We start from the raw sequence: 17,477 nt of genomic DNA, 5'->3' as shown, positions 1-17,477 counted from the left end.
AGTGAGAAGGATCACCCATCCTTGTCTGTATTTACAGATTCTGGTAGTTGGTGGCAAATGTCTTACCTAATATGCAATGAGGTTTTTGACCTAGGGCAATAAGAATGTGATCCTATTTGACTGTGTAGCCAATCAATATAGGGTAGCAAAGGGTTAATGTGTGACATGTGATAAGGGCAAAAAGTATACCATGACGCATTAAAGTAGCTAGAAAAGACACAATCATTATGGATTTTTGACTTAATATATGTGACACATGAACTTGGTTAGAGTTTGGACATTAAACAGGATCACAACCCCCCTTTGCTACCCTCTCAATAGAAGTTTGAGGTTGTAAGAGACGGAGGAAAAAAATAAGAGAGCATACACACATCTCATACTTACCTCACTACATCCCTTGAAAACTTGGCACCAATTTTTTGAATTTTTTTTATTTCTTTTTTCAATAGAAACCTGTCATCTTTAACATTTTGAACATAACCCTTATCGTCATGTTTTTAGACCTTCCACTGACATTCCACTGAATTCACATCAATGTGCAGTGTCTTTATAAATTATGGTTAGTGTACAGAAGTCACCCAAACATTTGATGTAACTTAAAAATGTAAACTGATGTATACTGAGAAAGTGTTTTTGTTTAGATGCCTCATGAGTCCACAGTGGAACACACAGGGGAGCTGTTTGAGCCCACAGAGAGCAGTGCATTTGCCCCACGAGGCTTCTCTTTCAGTGAAGATACACCAGGCACTCTTCAAAGGGAACTCTCAATAAGCTCCACTGGAAGCAACTCTTCTGGCTCTGCTTTTCTTCCACGAGCACCATGCCGGTGTGATGATGACGACGATGATGATTTACCAGGAGAAAGTGGAGAACTGGCTGAAGATCCCCTTGAGACAGTTCACGAAGAAAAGACCACAAAAGACATCCTACCAGTTGAAAATTGTCCTGGTACAGATTAAGGTGTCATATCCAAGAAGTTGAAAGCAAATGGGAACTTGCTGTGCATAATCTCGTTGCTGTTTGGCGTCACAAATTCATGCGGCTTAGGGGAACATCAATTATAATAATGCTATATCCGCAAAGGGTAAATGGGTATTTATCACCAGTGATATTACACTGAGCAGTGTATGCAAGAAAAGCAGGGCACCGTGCTGCTCATAACAGGTTTAGGCTTTGAAGTCAGATTAGTAAACAATCTGTAGGTTGCGCTGACTTACGTTTAAGATTGATTACCCAAGTTACTGTTATTTTAATCAGCCTGTTGCTACCAATAATATTATTGTTGCACAATAATATTGCCTGAAGTGTCAACAAAATCCTATTGTCTGACCATTCAATTGAATGTGTAGTACTTTTATTGTTAATCTGGTACAGTTTGTTTTTACTTTTTTTTTTCTAAGTGAAATTTTCATTTGGGTTCTTTTGGGAATGAAAGGCTTAAGATGAAGGTTCAATCAATAGTTTTTTTTTTTCAATGAGAAAAACACTGTAAACCACTGGCACAGAAACAGACAATAAGAAGAGATAACAAGGCATTTATAAAGGCTGATTTTTTTATCCAACAAAGAAAGCATTGTCAACTCAAATTAATGGTCTATAATGATTATTTTTTAAAGCGATATGCATGTGTATCTCTTGCATAAATTACTTGTCAATAAAAGAATGCAACCATATTTAACAAGCAGGTAATAATATTGTATTGTTCCAGAAAATATGCATACCCCTCCCATGGATGCTTTTTGGTTTTAATCCCCCACCCCTCTAGATATAATTCAGTTAAGCTTTATATTATATTTCCTTTAAAAATTTTGACATCTGAGACCCCACCCCAACCTCCTTGGATTTTCCAATGACTTCCACAGGGAGGGTACAGATATTTTCTGGAGACACACGATGTATTTTTGTGGGTTCAAAAGGGATTCAAAAGTAAACAAAATAATTTAAAATACCGGTAAATCGAACATATGAGATTAATTATTTTAAATTCAATTTAAGATTTTATTCCACCTTCTAAGATTCTCTGACAAATATGCAATGAAAGGTGGTATAGTAAAGGTAGTGTGGTGGAATGCCATTTCCAAGTGTTTATGTTTTAAAGATTTTTTGCCAGACAGTAATACATTTAAGGTTGAAGTTACGAAAAACTAAATATTTAATTATTTTTTCAAGCGTTTTTAAATGTTATGGGGTTTGGCAAGGTTTTAAAAATAAACACAAAAGAAAAAACAAGTAAAAAAAACAGTAATAAAAAATATATGCATTATCTTTCAACTAAAATTGTCTGCTATGCATTCTCAAATCCTAGGATTTGAGACCTTTTTATCGTTCAACAGTAGCTGTCTCTTTTAACACAAGTAGAATTCACAGTAGATGGATCATCTTACTAATGCTGAGCATTTGATCCAAATGTAATGAAAAATCCTATATAAAACAATATTTTTCTCTTGTATTTTATCATATCATTTATGAAACAAGGCTAGAAAACATATAGTAAGAGCTTTTTGCAAGTGGCAACAATCACATTTTATAGTACATCAGGCTATACATTTTTACAAGCTTTTATTACTGGAGCATCCCATGTAAAGAGATCAAAATAAGGATCTGGAAAAATTTATAGCCTGATTGTGGGCTTATTTTATAGTAGCATGCATCAAGTTAACAAAAATTGCTCATTAAGAAAATGGTACTAGTGCACTGCAGGGTTATTTTTATTATATTACCAGTAATGTTTATTGTTATCACAAGATTTCTAGTTCTTGTCATGATGGTATTTAACTGTGATGTCATTAGTCTGTGAGCTGGCTCAGCTTTGGATCACGTGTGCAAGCGGCAAAGCAGCTTTGTCAATTGTGCATGTGACCCAAACATTTGTCTGTTTCGCAGGCTATTTCACTGTTAGATCATGGCTTTGTTGTTAATCATTTGATGGGTTTTTACATTATTCACATCATTAGACCTAATAAAAAATACAAAGGAACATTCCAATGTTGTCTGTTGTTGTTTACTTTTTCAACCAAAATATTAGTTAACTGATCTCTTTCTGACTTCACTAGGTTGAACCTCATAAAATTCACTGCCAATTGTGGAATATCTTTATACGAGCACTTATTTAAGACTTTCTGATTTCCATTTTCTAATAAAAAGATATTGCAATCACAAGTGCTGTACTTAAAGTTTCAATGTTGGCTGGAACTTTATAACTGATTTTACAGTCTACAGTTGATTTGATTGGCTAGATTTGAATAATTCTCTTTATTAAAAATCTAGCCAATCAAATCATGTGTCCCCAGAGCTACTTGTTCCTCGTCCCCCAGGCTCTGCCGGCTAAGAAGGAAGCGGCGAGGAGAGAATGCATGATCAGTGACTTCTATACCATAGCCCCAGAGTCTAGAATGGAGGTTGGTGACTACTTTGGCAGAGACTTTTGTCTTCAACATGTACTTATTATTCTTGCAAGTTGTTTTTGGTGGCAACGAGACTGATGATGCCCCACTTGGCCATATTCAAATCACACCACATATTTTGAGTTAACTAGCCAAGAGCTACAAATCAGGCCAGCCCTATAAGAATTTTTTGAATACTCTCCTCTTTATGTAGTGTAAAATACGGTTCTCAGTTGTAGATCCAGATAAGTATATGCCACAAGCTTTTACCTTTCAGACTTGCTGGATAAGATTCCATTCTTTCACACCAAGAATGCAACTACACAGTAAAGTATTTACATCACAGTTAACTATTGGTTCACAAGTCAACATGAAATAAATTAAACAAGAGACTATGACCATAAGGTATCTACACAATAATGCACAATAAAGAACCAGCTAGAGCTAATGTGTACAAAAGTTCAAGATGAGTTCTTTTGCCTCTTGTACTCCACGGACCTCTCCATTGGCTAAGATTTCAACAGCAGCAATGCCTGTTTTACGACTAGAAGACAGTTCCTGAAGTCCAAAGAATGACGCTACATCCTGTGATGGTTTAGCCCCTGCTGCATCTTGTTTGCAAGCGAGGAGCACAAGGGGGACTCCCTTTAGGGTGTTGTCTGAGAGAACTCTTAACAGGGCTTCTTTTGACTCTTCAAATCTTTCAGAAGCACTACTGTCAATGACATACACACAGACGCTGACATCAGTGAGAAAGTTAGGCCAGTAGGATTGAAATTTTCCTCCAACTGGAAACCAAGAAAAAGTAACATTTATGTATTATACCAAGTCTGATGATCCTATTATTCACAAGGAGAAAACAGATGAGAATAAATACGAAATCCCAGACTAACTACCACTTCTGTATATAGAGCGGTTTTCACTTGAGTGTCGAAGGTAAATTGCGTTTGCTTTGGTTTTGTATTACTACGCTTCGTGATTGGCTTAAAAATCTTGCGCCACTTTCTCAGCAAAATCAGAACTAAAACCAAAACCAGTTGTGACTTGCTCACGCACGTTTTCCTGCGCTTCATGCCAGCTACATGTATTTGCTTTGAGTTTTGATTGGTTCACTGGATTGTCCGTGTCCTTTGTGATTGGCCGGAGTAATTACTTTGGTTTTGGTTTTACGACACTCAATTGAAAACTGCTCTATTTTACTGAACGTGGACTTTTGGCAATTGCATTCTGAGAGAATTGAAAAAACTTACAAGACAGGGGTAGGGGTACGTTGAAACCCAAACAACTTTCTGCAAGCAGCATGTTTTGAAAATTTCTGAAACTACACCAAAAAGTTTTATTTGAATACAGGTTAGTAAGTCCAAATATCAGTGGATTGCTCTCACAATATATTGTTTTTGACCCACTTTTGTCCCAAGGACAATATCAAAACTATCTATCAGTGCCCCAGGGGGGGGGGGGTACTCTGGCTTGTAAATGACGGGGATGATCGAATGGAGGCAAAACTCAAGACCCAAAAAAATCCCTAAGTCTCCCGACATTACCCAAAAAAATCCCTGGACCAAAAATAACCCCCCAGAAAATCCCTTGTCAAATTACCCCTAAATTGCCAGGAGGGGCAATAACATAACACAAAGAACGCTTGTTTTGTTTATTCATCACACCATAAATACACCAAGGCACTTTAGTTCGTTTTTAATACCCAAAAAATCCCCTATCTAAATGAAGTCACCCCTTCGATCATCCCCGTCATTAACAAGCCGGAGTACCCCCCTGGGATCAGTGCTTTTCAAATTTCTTGATCTTTGGCATTTACCAAACTTTGTCTATAATCAAATTGGATTAAAATTTAGAATGAATTCCTGGACAACTACATGATGTCAATCTGGAATTTTAGTCAGACTTTCTTGCTACGAGGAAAATACAAGACTAGTTAACCTCGCCCAACCTTCAGCAGAACTTTTGGAACAAAAATGACCAAAACACTAAATCTTATATTTTGTACTTTTGATTTCAAAACCAGATGTAGTTTATGAAAATAATTAAAAATATACAACATAAATAAGTAATAAGCTTAATGAAATTGTGCAAAAGAAGAAAGGTGTGTTTTGAATTTCACTTGTGTTTGATACAAATTATGCATGACAGTAAAAAATTAATTTTACATGGTACTAAACCCTTTTTGCAAGACAAAAACAAGCTGATCTGTGGAGATCAGCCTTGTAAACTCAGATTTACATTTCTCTTCGTCTAACTGTATGAAATGACACTACAAGATAGAAGATTGATACTCACTCTCCCAAATATTTAGACTGATTCCTTCAGTTGACACACAAACAACATGAAAGCCCTCCGTGGGTTTAGTGGCTTCCCGCTCGGAAGTAATTGGGCTGTCATGCTGAGCCAAAGCTGCTAGGAAGGTGCTCTTTCCGGCTCCTTCTAATCCCAAAACCAAAACCTTTTTCTCTGATGTTTTTCCAGCTGTTTCACCGTTGCCATCTTTTGAATACTGCCGAGTGTAGAATGTGTACAGTCCATATGCGCCTGTCACTGCGACAACGCCACCAAGAATTCCAACTGAGATTTTCCACGGAACTCCAAGATCACGAAACCAACTTGAGAGACCCATTGCTTCTTCTCGTTTGCTCTCTTTGAGAATCTTTCTTTGCAGATGGATCCGTAATTCTTGACAGATTTTTAGCGTCAAATTTTCTCGAATTTACATACAAGAATCCAACGTTAGTTCCCGGGTTCTCGCTCTTCCTCTCGTAGAGCCACTCGCAAAGAATCTGGGAACGAAATCTGGATTCTTGAGCCGTCACTCCAAGTCAGCGGATCTTCAGGTACATTATAAATACCATTTGGGTACATTATAATTACCATATATGAAGTACCTACCTAGAAAGGCAATAAACAACATGGCGGAGGGAAAGGGGAATTTATCAGGGGTAAGGATTTCAAGCGAATTATTCTGTGAAAATGCAAGGTTGTTATGATATGTTGTCTCTAACCATGTGAAATTGGAATAATTTTCTTTTCAAGATTGATTATGGTGAAGGATATGGATCTGAGTTTGACGAGCAGGAAGCAGCTGAGAGGTGTGTATTAAAAACAGGTTTTGTTTACAATTAAATTATCACAGTTCTATCTTTGCAGATCTTTGTGACGTTCATTTATATATTAAACAGAAACAAGACTTGGAGAGATGATGCACTGTTTGGGGTCAAAAGGAAGTCTAATACAACTGATGGTTTACCCTCAAAGCGGATGGCAATCATGGTTTCCAATCAAAAGGTTTCTGTGAAACATCTAAGGATTATTACCATTGATACCGTTCTTCTCGATCTGTTGTACATGAACTTCTGATTTATTAAAAATATATTTTTCACATTGTCATATTGCAGGGAGGAAGCAAAGAGCCAAAAATATGATTTCATTGCCCTGGATGCTGTATCTTTGAATTGTATGGCAGATTGTTGTTCATGTCTTTATTGTGTTCCAGCACAGTCTATTGGTCTTTCTTTGTTTGTGTCGGTGTACTTTGATTTCCGTATTGGCATTGATCTATCAAAAATTAATTTGACTCCGAAAAAAAAAACTATGCCAACTTTGGACTGTAGCAAATGAAAGGAAAACATGTTAAAAATAACTAAGATATTTTCTTAAAAACAATCAAATTGACAGAAGTTTGTACAGATGAGTGGGAAGGCTTACCACCCAGTTATACAAATGTCTGTTAATGTAGCAACTTTTAAATGCTGCATTTAAAGCTTTCTAATAAGGTAAATATTCATTTTTAATTGGTTAAATTTCAAACTTCAAGATGTAAACAATGGCATCTGCAAAAATAACCTTAATTGTAGCAAAGAAATTGCCTAAGCAAAGAATTGCCGACACCTTACTGACACATCACCGCCTGTCGGCCGACAGTTGGCCAACATCATAGCCAAAACCTGTTGGCAGGTTGTCGGCCGACAGACGACCAACAGCCGGCCGCCAGACGGCCAACAGACGGCCGACATATGGCCGACAATCGGCCGACAGACGACCGACAAACGACCAACAGTTGACCGACAGTCGGTTACAGGGAACTGTTCTTCACAATTACCAAGGTATCAAGGATGGTGTTGCTATGAAGTGCTGTAGTCAAAAGCTATAGAATTAATTAAATCACTACAATTTCCTTGACATGATTTTAAAACAATTTCCAGTACTCAAGACACAAGAAAATGATCAATGATTATGTTTTGTATTATGGAAAAGGAGTGGAACACTTTAAAAGAGACAGGTCTGTGAATCACTTTTCCACCTTTTAATCAGGAAATGTATTTATGTCTGAATTTATCAAAACCGGGTCAAAGAAAAGTGACGTCAGTATTCTTGAATAAGTACGTTACTGCAGCGAATTGGCTTAAAACGCCACAAGAAAGGGGAAAAAAAAAAGAAATACAGCGCTGAAAGGTAGAGAAGAGAGAGGAGAAGAGAAAAAAAGACTGAACTTCTCTTTAATTTTTATATTATCGAGTTTGGAGTCTGGCGAGAAAAAAACGCGTTTACAGCAATTTGCGCTTAAAACGGGGAAAATTTCCTTGACCTGGTTTTGATCAATTCAGACATATTTAAATTATCAAAATACATCCACTATAAATATAAGGCCATAATTTATAATCACTGTCTGATATTTTTTTTATTTTTTTATGATCATTTGATAAAAAAGCTCAAGGGATAAAAGAGACTTGGATGTTATTAAAGACGAGCACAGGTGTGTTGATAAATAGTTAATGAATTAAATTCATAACTACTTTTTATGTTTACTATTGACAAATAGTAATTAATGACAGTGATGAAAACAACGACAAATGTTAACAATAACAATATTATATTTTATCAGGAGTTGCCTCTCACCAGGGTGGTTTCAGAGAACTAAACAAAAAGATTGAGGTTCAAGCAACCTAGTGGTTTGCACATTGGACTTGGTCTCGGTATAAGTGCTGGTTAGAGTGATTGCGTTGTGTTCTTAGGCAATACACTTAACCCTCACAGTGCCTCTTTCCACCCAGGAGATTGTTTATTAGATTATTTGCAATAAATGTTATGCCCCAGTTGTTCAGTGTACAGTAACAGATCAGCTGTATTGACACTGATGTGCTACCAAGGCTTGTAATAGATGTTTGTCACTTATGAATCTCTGTGTTGACATGTAGGTTCATTTGGCATGAAGAAGATAACCCAGAGAGTACATGGTAAGTGTTTTGGGTGAGGGTGTACTGGAGAAATATTTTTTAATAGTCTGAAACAGTGTATCAATTTTTATAGAAATATCTGAACAAGGAGACAGTGCATAGTGTTATCTTGAAACGAATGTAAATCATAACACATGGCTTTACCATGTTCAGGGACATTTAGACCAAGATAACATAGTGATAATACATGTAACATTTGGTTCACTTGGTGGTTTGACACAAAGCAAGCATTTCTACGGCCTCCTATGTAGATGCTCTTTTGGCTCACTGGGGAGGAAGATTGCATGACGAGCCAAAAGAACATCTGTATGGGAGGCTTTGTTTCTAGGGTCTAGTAGCACATCCCCATCTAGTTTTCCAGTGTAAGAATCCCTTCTCTGGGCAAGTATCTTTTAATAAGTGGTGTTTAGAGACTATCTGTTATTAAAGCTTTGTTGGTACAGCTCTACCTTGACTTTCAAGTGATGACCTCTTTCAACTTTACCTTTACTTTTTGTTTTCAGGGAAAAGCGTTTGGCTAAGAAGTATTATGACAAGTTGTTTAAAGAATACTGCATCTCTGATCTTAGTAGATACAAGGAAAACAAGGTAATCATACAAAATAAAATTATAACACATCAGTTACACATGGCAAACATTAGACAGATAAGAGCTTCTGGTTATTAAAATTGTGTTTAGGGGATGACATTTTGTGCCATGAGAAAACAACTTTTTACTGCTCAAATTGTGATGGTCCTAACATTGCTGTGTAGCCTGATACCCCAGGGGGGTACTCCGGGATCAAAGTGACGGGGATGATCGAATGGAGGCAAAACTCAGAACCCAAAAAAATCCCTAAGTCTTCCGACATCATCCAAAAAAATCCCTGGACCAAAAAAAAAAAACGCCCAAAAAATCCCTATTCAAATTACCATTAAATTGCCAAGGCCGCGCTAAGGCACTTTAGTTTGATTTAAATACCCCAAAAAAATCCCCTATTTAAATCAAGTCACCCAAAAAAATACCTGCCAAATTCTCCTACCCAAAAAAATCCCGAATCGAAAATTTCGACCCCAAAAAAATCCTTCGCACATCCCCGTCACTTGGACCCCAGAGTAACCCCCCTGGGCCTGATACACATGCAACCCACAATTAAGCTACCTGTCTTAATTCTGTTAGATAATATCATCAAAATGATTATTATGATATAAACTTGTAATCTTTAAGTCAACACTGAAAGTCACTTTGTCACTTGAAAAAAGTCTAACTTATTTATTGTGCAGTTACTGTAGCGTCAGGTCTAGCCTGTTCTTAGCTTCTTTGGATATGGGGTTTAAAAAGTCGAAATTTATATCCTGTAATGTCATGATCATTCAAACTAATAAATAATCCATTATGATAATGGTTTTTAATAATAATTAGTATAAAAATTTACTCAATAAATTATTTTGTTTCAAACTGCAGGTGGCATTGAGGTGGAGGGTTGAAAAAGAAGTGATTGAAGGAAAAGGTATGAGAAATATTTATGTTACAGCCAGCCTACTGCATAATGTGCAAGCTACAGATACCAGTTTGCAGTATTCATGTATTGATCACAGTTCAGTCATGACTACATCCCCTCAGTCTGAGTACTTTTCGACCCATACAGGTAACAAAACTTAATAGCACTGGGTCAGTGCAAGTTGTCCAATAAAAGGTCACTAAGTTGGACAAAATATTTCCTAATAATTAAGGACGTTAGTATAATATTATTAATACTGTACGTGTAGGCATTAGGACTCTAAAGAGTCTAAGTTGTTGCTTTTCTTAGATTTCTGACAGTGAAGTAGTGTTCATAAATAGCTAAATAGGATTAATTAAATCCCAAGTGAGTTACATATAAATGTATAATAATTCTTAGGGCAATTCATCTGTGGTGACAAGAGATGTACAGAAACAGAGGGACTTCGCAGCTGGGAGGCAAGTCGTATAGCTAACATATAAATCTTCTTTAATGTCAGTGGTAAATTATTGTTAAATAAATTTTGATTCATTAATTCGTGTTTTGTTTTTAAGGTTAATTTTGCTTATGTGGAACATGAAGAAAAGAAAAATACTCTCATAAAACTCAGTAAGTATGATCAAAATGATTTGATTCCCCTAGATAGCATGTTTTATAATTGTGAAATTTTATATCAAATCAATTGATAGAGATTCATACTTTGCATTGTCATTAACATCATTTTTCTAAATTCGACTTAACACAGGACTTTGTCCAGATTGTTCCTATAAACTTAACTATCATCACAAGTAAGTAAACTGATCCAGTGTGAGAGCTATAATCAGCAAAAAAAGGTCACCCCCTTTGCCCTGCACAGTGTTGGGTAGCAAATGAAGGGCTAAAGACTGAGTACCAACAACATGGTTACTTTGATCTTATATTTAACTGTCTATTAGTAACTAAAATTTAATGTACTATAAATGCATGCAACTTAGATTGTTGGTTCTTTGACATTATGCATAAATACAATATCATCGTCAAACTTGCATGCTGTGTAGCTGTATCCCTTTGCACTCCCATGGCACTACATATTAATAATTTTATAATAAATTAAGCACGTTCATTGATAAAATTACCAACACTGTACCAATTCTCAAGTCTTAGAATTGTATTGTTACTTTGATTAAATAGAATGTGCTCTGGGGTAAATAGGGACCTGGTCTTCAGTGCATTCAGTCCGTAAGGAATGTGACTAAACAACCCTCCAAGTTAAGACATTTTAGTTGCCATGGTGACTAAAATTTTGGACCTAAAATTGAGAAGAAGGATTGAAAGCGTGAGCTTAATTTAGCGACTAATTACTTTTTACTGGCGACCAAACTTGAGCAGTCGGCGAGGAAAAAAATAAACTTGTAGGGTTGCTTATGGTAACAATACATTGTATATTTTTTGTTCTCATATAGGAAAAAACTTGCAAAACAGAAGAAAAAAGAAAAGAAAACAACGTCAAAGAAGTCACATTCTTCAAAAAAGAAAAGGAAACAGGAAAAAAATCAAAGAAATAGAGACAAAAACTCCTCCGATTCCTCTGAGGACTCAGAAGGTGATGATGTGAAGAGTGGTAAGTATTTGATGGTTACATGTTTATGTTTATATGTGTTACACCTGTCAGTTTGAAGCAAATTTGTTATTTATGGTGATTTTTTAAAATTTGTTATAAACCGACTTGAGATTGGTGCCCTTAGTACCAAATGAATGATTAGAGTACCAATGATCTTAACACTCCACTTGCACTCCACATGCAAGAAAAAAAAACCTGGAATTATTCACTTTTAAAAATTGGTTACCAATCTCATGCAGCCTTCAGAGGAAATTATGTAGACAAAAAGGTAAGATTTGGTTAAAATCAATATCATATAAACTTTATTTAAACACAGTTAGAAAGAAAACATCTGAAGATATAAAATAGAACTGCAATAAAATACTGTGTTTGCTGTGTGGGTGCCCACTGAGGTATATATATTATGATGTCATTTATTCCCCCTCTAAAGCTTGCAAGGGTTAATGGCTTACATACATATCTTTGCCTCTTTTCTGAAAACCAATCACATTTAATGATTGAAACTAGCCAATCAAAATTTTACAGGATTTTCTGCATTTTCCACAACTTTGTTGGGTTTCAAATTTTGATGTGTAATTACTAAGACTGTTAAAAACATTGCAGATGCTGCAGCCAGTGGATCATCGCAAGGTGTTGACCACAGTAAGTCTACAAGCTCTGGAGAAGATATCTGGAAAGGTCCTGCAAAGATTACTGTTGACAAAACAAGGTATGGGAACTTACCAAGTACAAAACACCTCTTGCCAAGGAAATTCTACATCAAATACTTAAAAGATTTAATTAATTTATTGCAATACTTTTAGTGGCCAGGTGTGTAACCCTTTCTAAAAATACAATATTACAATACCGGTACCTTAAAATCAATTCATAAACCAGAAAAAATTACAATTTATAAAACTAAAGGCTATATAAATAACTAAGTAAACTAACTAACCAAGTAACTTGAATAACTAATTAACTAACTTTAAAATATGCAAATTCCTGATCAGAATGTTTCTCAGTGTCTTTGAAATAACTAAGCAATTGCTTGATTTTGGGTTTTGTTCTTCATCTACAGGGAAGAGGAATTTGAAGAGTACTTTCAAGATATGTTTCTTTGACAATAAAGAAATACTAATTAGTATGATCATATGGATCAGCAACTGTTGCAGTGGCATGATGACCTTGAAAATATCTCTGCTACTGGATTTTACTGTGCCATCAAATCGAACATCTATATTATAAGCACTGCAAAGTATCATGCCTTAATCTTTACCAACAGAAAACATTGTTGGATGTGTCATGTTAGTTTTGTGGCTGACTTACATCACTGGATTTACCATGTTCAAAAATGTCATAACCTGATTCAAAGGGAATAGGAATTAAAACCGGCAAAGCCTGCATTCGAGGAAACACACTGGGTTTTCCTTTTAGCACAGTGGAGCAATATCTTTCCCAGTCCACCGGGCCATGGTTTGTAAACTCATGTCCCCCAACACCAAGCAAGGGCCAACTATCTGCACTGCTGTAATTAAGACATAACATGCGACGGGATCGGCATGACAGATTTGCTGAAGAACCATGCACTGTGAAGAGATGATGAAATGACACTCCACCTGCGGGAACCTCGAGATGGACTGCAGAACTGGGGTCTAACACTGGGTCTGTTACAGCTGATACAAATGCACCATCTTGGAAGTGCGAGTATAGGGGACCTTTATGTGAACCAGGGATAACTTGAAGACATCCTATTTAAATGGTTAGAGAGGATTTAGTTACACTTTAAATAAATATGGACTGCAGTTGAGCCCCTATAATTTAAGTGTAGACATGTTAAGCAGCCATCCGTATTAAATGGCCTTGTTTTCAACAAAGTGAAGAGAGTTCTAAAAGTCAGAAAAAGAAGGTGACAACAAATAAATGCATTCAAACAGGCATGTTTCTTATCGTCTTGAGATGATTCTGTGATTCCATTCCAACCATGACAAATAATTAAAGTGAAGTTTCTACTGTTATTTATCCTCATTTAGGACATTTAAGTCCCTATTAAGTTGCCAACCCTTAATTTTGCAAGCGACCACTTGCATTTTCCAGAGAGATCAAGGCCACTTGAAAAGTATCCAACTGCAGGGGCAGATCAAGGGAGAGGGTGCAGGGGGTGTGCACCCCCTCCCCCCTGAGACGACCTTCTTCTTCGTATTAATGCTTTTTAAAATTTGTTTTCATAACCAGTCCAGTTACACCATTCCTTAGTGGTGCACACCTCCTAGTAAGAAAAATCCTGGATCCGCCCTTGAACTGTGTGCTCAAATTATTTCACTGACCGAGAATAAGACTCAGTACATGCATCAAATTTGTAATTCTTTTCCAAAGCACTCTACAGTTCCATCTTAACAAAATGATATGGTTGATTAAAGGGACTTATTACCATTCTCCATGGTGGAATCATCAATCGCAATGCAAACTGTAACCACACTGTCATTGGTGTAAGGAAAAAATGCAAAACCCTGATGCCATCTAATGAGTGAACTGCTGCTTTGTGGTGGCTTCATGTTCACTTTCTCTTGGTTTATGTAACGGACTGAAGGACCAATCTTTAGCAAAGAAACAAACATTTGTTGAATGCATTGAAAAATGAAGTCCAGCTAGTGCAATATTTATTACGGTCCTTTTGAAGTAGATAATCCAACACTATAAATCCAACTGTCAACATTATGAGGATTAAAGTTGGTAGTCGTGTAAAATACCAGTATGTTGCATGGATTTTACAACCTATGAAGGGTGGGAAATTGGAAAACTTGGGTAGGTTTTGAAGCCCTTTTCTTGATTAGTACCTGCCTATAGCAAAGAAATTTCCACTAATTTCAAATACAGCTGCCTCTCAGTTATAGCAAGGGAGGCCCTACCTTCACTCCAACCCTCCCCTTCCTTTTTTAAGCAAAAAGGGAGATTCTTCACTTGCAACCCCCCCCCCCCCCCCACCCAGTCCTTCTCTTTGGAGCAGCTCTGGATCTGAAACTAACATAATGAGGATAGTTTTTGGAAAACTGTTCATTATTGTCCTTTTAAGGAAGTTGGCTATGCATTATGAAGGTAATTAATTTAGGAATGAATAACTGCTGAGGATAGTAAAGTGATAATAACTGCCTATTAGTCTATTAGTTCAAATAAAAACAGGTTAAAGAAAATTATAAGACTTACAAGATCAGAAACGATTTCTACCAGCTTAGAATCACATATAGTGTCTTTGAATTGTTTGCTGTGGTTGGATATGCAACGAAGCCTCAGTAAAATAGGTTTCTCTGGAGTGTGAAGAGGGTCTAGAACAAACAGGTTGTCTGTCTGTGTGACTTTACGAGACCTAGCAACAGATAATATTAAAATAGGAGAAATAATGGTTTAATTACCAGTAATATAGGACATTCAGAAGCAGGTACTTTACAGTGCAACGTGCCTTACAGTGGCCACCCAACCAACTTTTTTACAAGTGTGCTCTTGCAATATTATTATTTGTTTGACAAACACAATTCATTGTAAAGTGGAATACAATCAAATAGATACTTTTTACATATTTATCAACAAAATCTAGTGAAAACGTAAAATATTACAAGATGACACTTGTAAAAAAAGTTTGTTGTATGGCCGCAGTAAGGCGCGTCGCACTGTAATACCGAGTTTAGAAGTCAATCAAGTAGAAGTTGATAGTTCAGTTTTTTGCGGGATTGTGTTGTTCCATAAAGATATCCATACCTCCCCCCATGGAATTTTTCTTTGGTTTGAAACCTCCACCCCACCCCTCTGGAAATTCCAGTTTAGCTAATAATAACTTTCCTTTAAAAATGTTGGCTTTTGAGATCCTCCACCTTTTCGGAATTTCCAATGGCCTTTCATGGAGTGGGTATGGATACTCTCTGGTACAAATTATACATGTTGTGTATGTGGTGTGGAAGCATAAGATTGAGTTGAGTCGTGCATCCAAAGGTGGGAGCTAAATTTGATGAACAAACTTTAAATGCATATAGGCTGATGAAACAGCTAGGGACTGATGTTAAATTTATTTTAGCCCAATCTTTGAACAAAACCAACCTTCATCAGGGGCATACAATGCATGGTACAACAAGACAATTACACCTAGTAGTTGGTTTTCTTATTCTCGCCAGGCACAGATCCAGGCTTCCAGGAAAGGGTAGCAAAGGGAGTGTCGTGGTCCTGTTTCACGTACAAATTTTCACCAAATTCATGCGTCATGTATACTTGAAACAGCAGAATTCACAAATTACATGCCTTTTCTATCTATTTTCACGCATCACAGTATAATTTTTTCCCTATTTTCACGCGTCACGGACTAATTTTGCCTTTTTAACGTGTCACCAAAAACCCTTTGCTACCCTCTCCTGGACAATGGAACTGGTCAACATCAAACATGTCCCCCAGGCTGGCTTCTTCGCCACTCTTGTTATTGAAAAACGGTCACCATTTTCCCTGGATCCACGCCTGCTCATCACCCATGTGCTGAAATTATAGAGGAGGACTTATTTTACTCACTGTTCAATATATCCATCCAAAACTTCATTCATCTCTGCAACATGCTCCTTACTGAAGACATCTGGGACAACTACATACCCATCTCTTTCATACTATATATGTTGAATCAAAATAGCATTATTTTTAATCCGGGGGGGGGGGGGGTACTCCCTATAATGGCCTATACGGGGAGGCTCCGCCCGAAAGGGGTACCTTTTTCAGTCTTCAGGTATATAAAAGGGTAGGGATTTCACGAGTTTAAGTATATGAAAGGGTATGGGAATTATCTGTCATATGGCTATTTAAAAGGGCCTTTAATTAAAATATTTTGACGCAATTTATGGCTGTATTATTTTAATTTATTAAGCGCTACATAAAAATGACAAGAAAACGTCCTATTTTAAGTCCAGCCATGTCTCTTAGATATATGAAAGGGGTACCTTTTTCAGTTAAAGGTATACGAAAGGGGTACAATTTCTGTCAAAAATGGTATATAAAAGGGTAAGGGGTTAGAACTTGGGGCGGAGCCTCCCCGTATAAAACTTTTTTGAGTATCCCCCCCCCCCGGGTTTTTAATTAATAAAGTTTTGTAAAAAATTGATTCATTGGTATAGCCAAAAAACTGAACATTACTCTCAGAGCCTTTTCTCACAGAATAATTTTGTGCAGCCCAGGTTTTTAAATAACCTCTGCCTTATATGACCAAAATATAACAGTGCCAGATTCAGTGATACCCAAAGGGACGGGGGGAGAGTGAGAGCAAGCAGTAACATGCAATTGCCCAACACTAAACAACAACAGAATTTTATATAACTAATCACGCAATCCTCCTTGTTCTAGACTACAGTAATAATTGATATTAAAAGCAATAAGCTTGAACCGTGTATTTACAAGCTTTCGACAGAAGAATACAGGAAGCATTTGTAAAATACAAGCGGGAGGCGATGCATAACAAATTTTCAGATATTGACACTCACCTGCTGTTTCTGTTGTTCGGTGAGCACTTGCAAACCTCTGTCAGTTTCAACTTCATTACAATGAACTCGACAAGTAATGAAGTTTCGTTTTAACTTGAAAGACCATATGTGTTCCGTCCGAAGGAGGCTTCTTACCGGGAAACGATTACAAGTAAAGCGCAGCATATTTTGTTGGCTTGAACGTAACCCAGACGTGATCTTTCGACGCCAATGAAGGAAAGATTGCGTGACGGGGCTCTGGCAGGGGCTTCGCACTACTTATCAGAATGTTCCTCAAGTAATTATGGAATG

General features: G+C 36.8%; 4 protein-coding genes across 6 annotated transcripts in view; 2 read left to right on the top strand and 2 right to left on the bottom strand.

Moving 5' to 3' along the window:
* LOC144643516 (cytosolic purine 5'-nucleotidase-like) overlaps window positions 1-2,985 on the top strand; it is a 21,625-nt gene extending 18,640 nt beyond the window's left edge. For all 3 annotated transcript variants that reach the window (XM_078502798.1, XM_078502796.1, XM_078502795.1), the window contains exon 26: window positions 642-2,985. In XM_078502798.1, coding sequence (XP_078358924.1) covers window positions 642-959 — 318 coding nt within the window. In that variant the 3' untranslated portion in view covers window positions 960-2,985. The remainder of the gene's footprint in view (window positions 1-641) is intronic.
* Window positions 2,980-6,416, bottom strand: LOC144643576 (uncharacterized). The gene is made up of 3 exons (XM_078502884.1): window positions 6,278-6,416; window positions 5,679-6,220; window positions 2,980-4,171 (listed from the first exon to the last, which is right to left on the bottom strand). Exons 2-3 carry the CDS (start codon window positions 6,010-6,012, stop codon window positions 3,828-3,830), a joined length of 678 nt encoding a protein of 225 aa, XP_078359010.1. The 5' UTR covers window positions 6,013-6,220; window positions 6,278-6,416; the 3' UTR covers window positions 2,980-3,827.
* On the top strand, window positions 6,290-13,954 carry LOC144643559 (protein FRA10AC1-like). The gene is made up of 15 exons (XM_078502861.1): window positions 6,290-6,331; window positions 6,426-6,481; window positions 6,572-6,677; window positions 6,792-6,833; window positions 7,595-7,671; window positions 8,101-8,145; window positions 8,588-8,626; window positions 9,130-9,214; window positions 10,070-10,115; window positions 10,506-10,564; window positions 10,661-10,715; window positions 10,852-10,894; window positions 11,549-11,706; window positions 12,310-12,415; window positions 12,764-13,954. The coding sequence occupies exons 1-15, from the start codon at window positions 6,302-6,304 to the stop codon at window positions 12,804-12,806; spliced, it is 990 nt and encodes a 329-aa protein (XP_078358987.1). The 5' UTR covers window positions 6,290-6,301; the 3' UTR covers window positions 12,807-13,954.
* On the bottom strand, window positions 12,991-17,477 carry LOC144643555 (putative alpha-ketoglutarate-dependent hypophosphite dioxygenase). Its single transcript, XM_078502856.1, has 5 exons — window positions 17,187-17,477; window positions 16,231-16,322; window positions 14,887-15,046; window positions 14,114-14,279; window positions 12,991-13,433 (listed from the first exon to the last, which is right to left on the bottom strand). The coding sequence occupies exons 1-5, from the start codon at window positions 17,349-17,351 to the stop codon at window positions 12,991-12,993; spliced, it is 1,026 nt and encodes a 341-aa protein (XP_078358982.1). The 5' UTR covers window positions 17,352-17,477.

Source organism: Oculina patagonica, chromosome 2 (assembly GCF_052425735.1).
Source record: "Oculina patagonica isolate OP01 chromosome 2, crgOcupat, whole genome shotgun sequence".
NCBI classification, from domain to species: Eukaryota; Metazoa; Cnidaria; class Anthozoa; order Scleractinia; family Oculinidae; genus Oculina; species Oculina patagonica.
The sequence above is the reverse complement of the archived record's forward strand: the minus strand, read 5'-3'. Positions and strand labels throughout refer to the sequence as shown.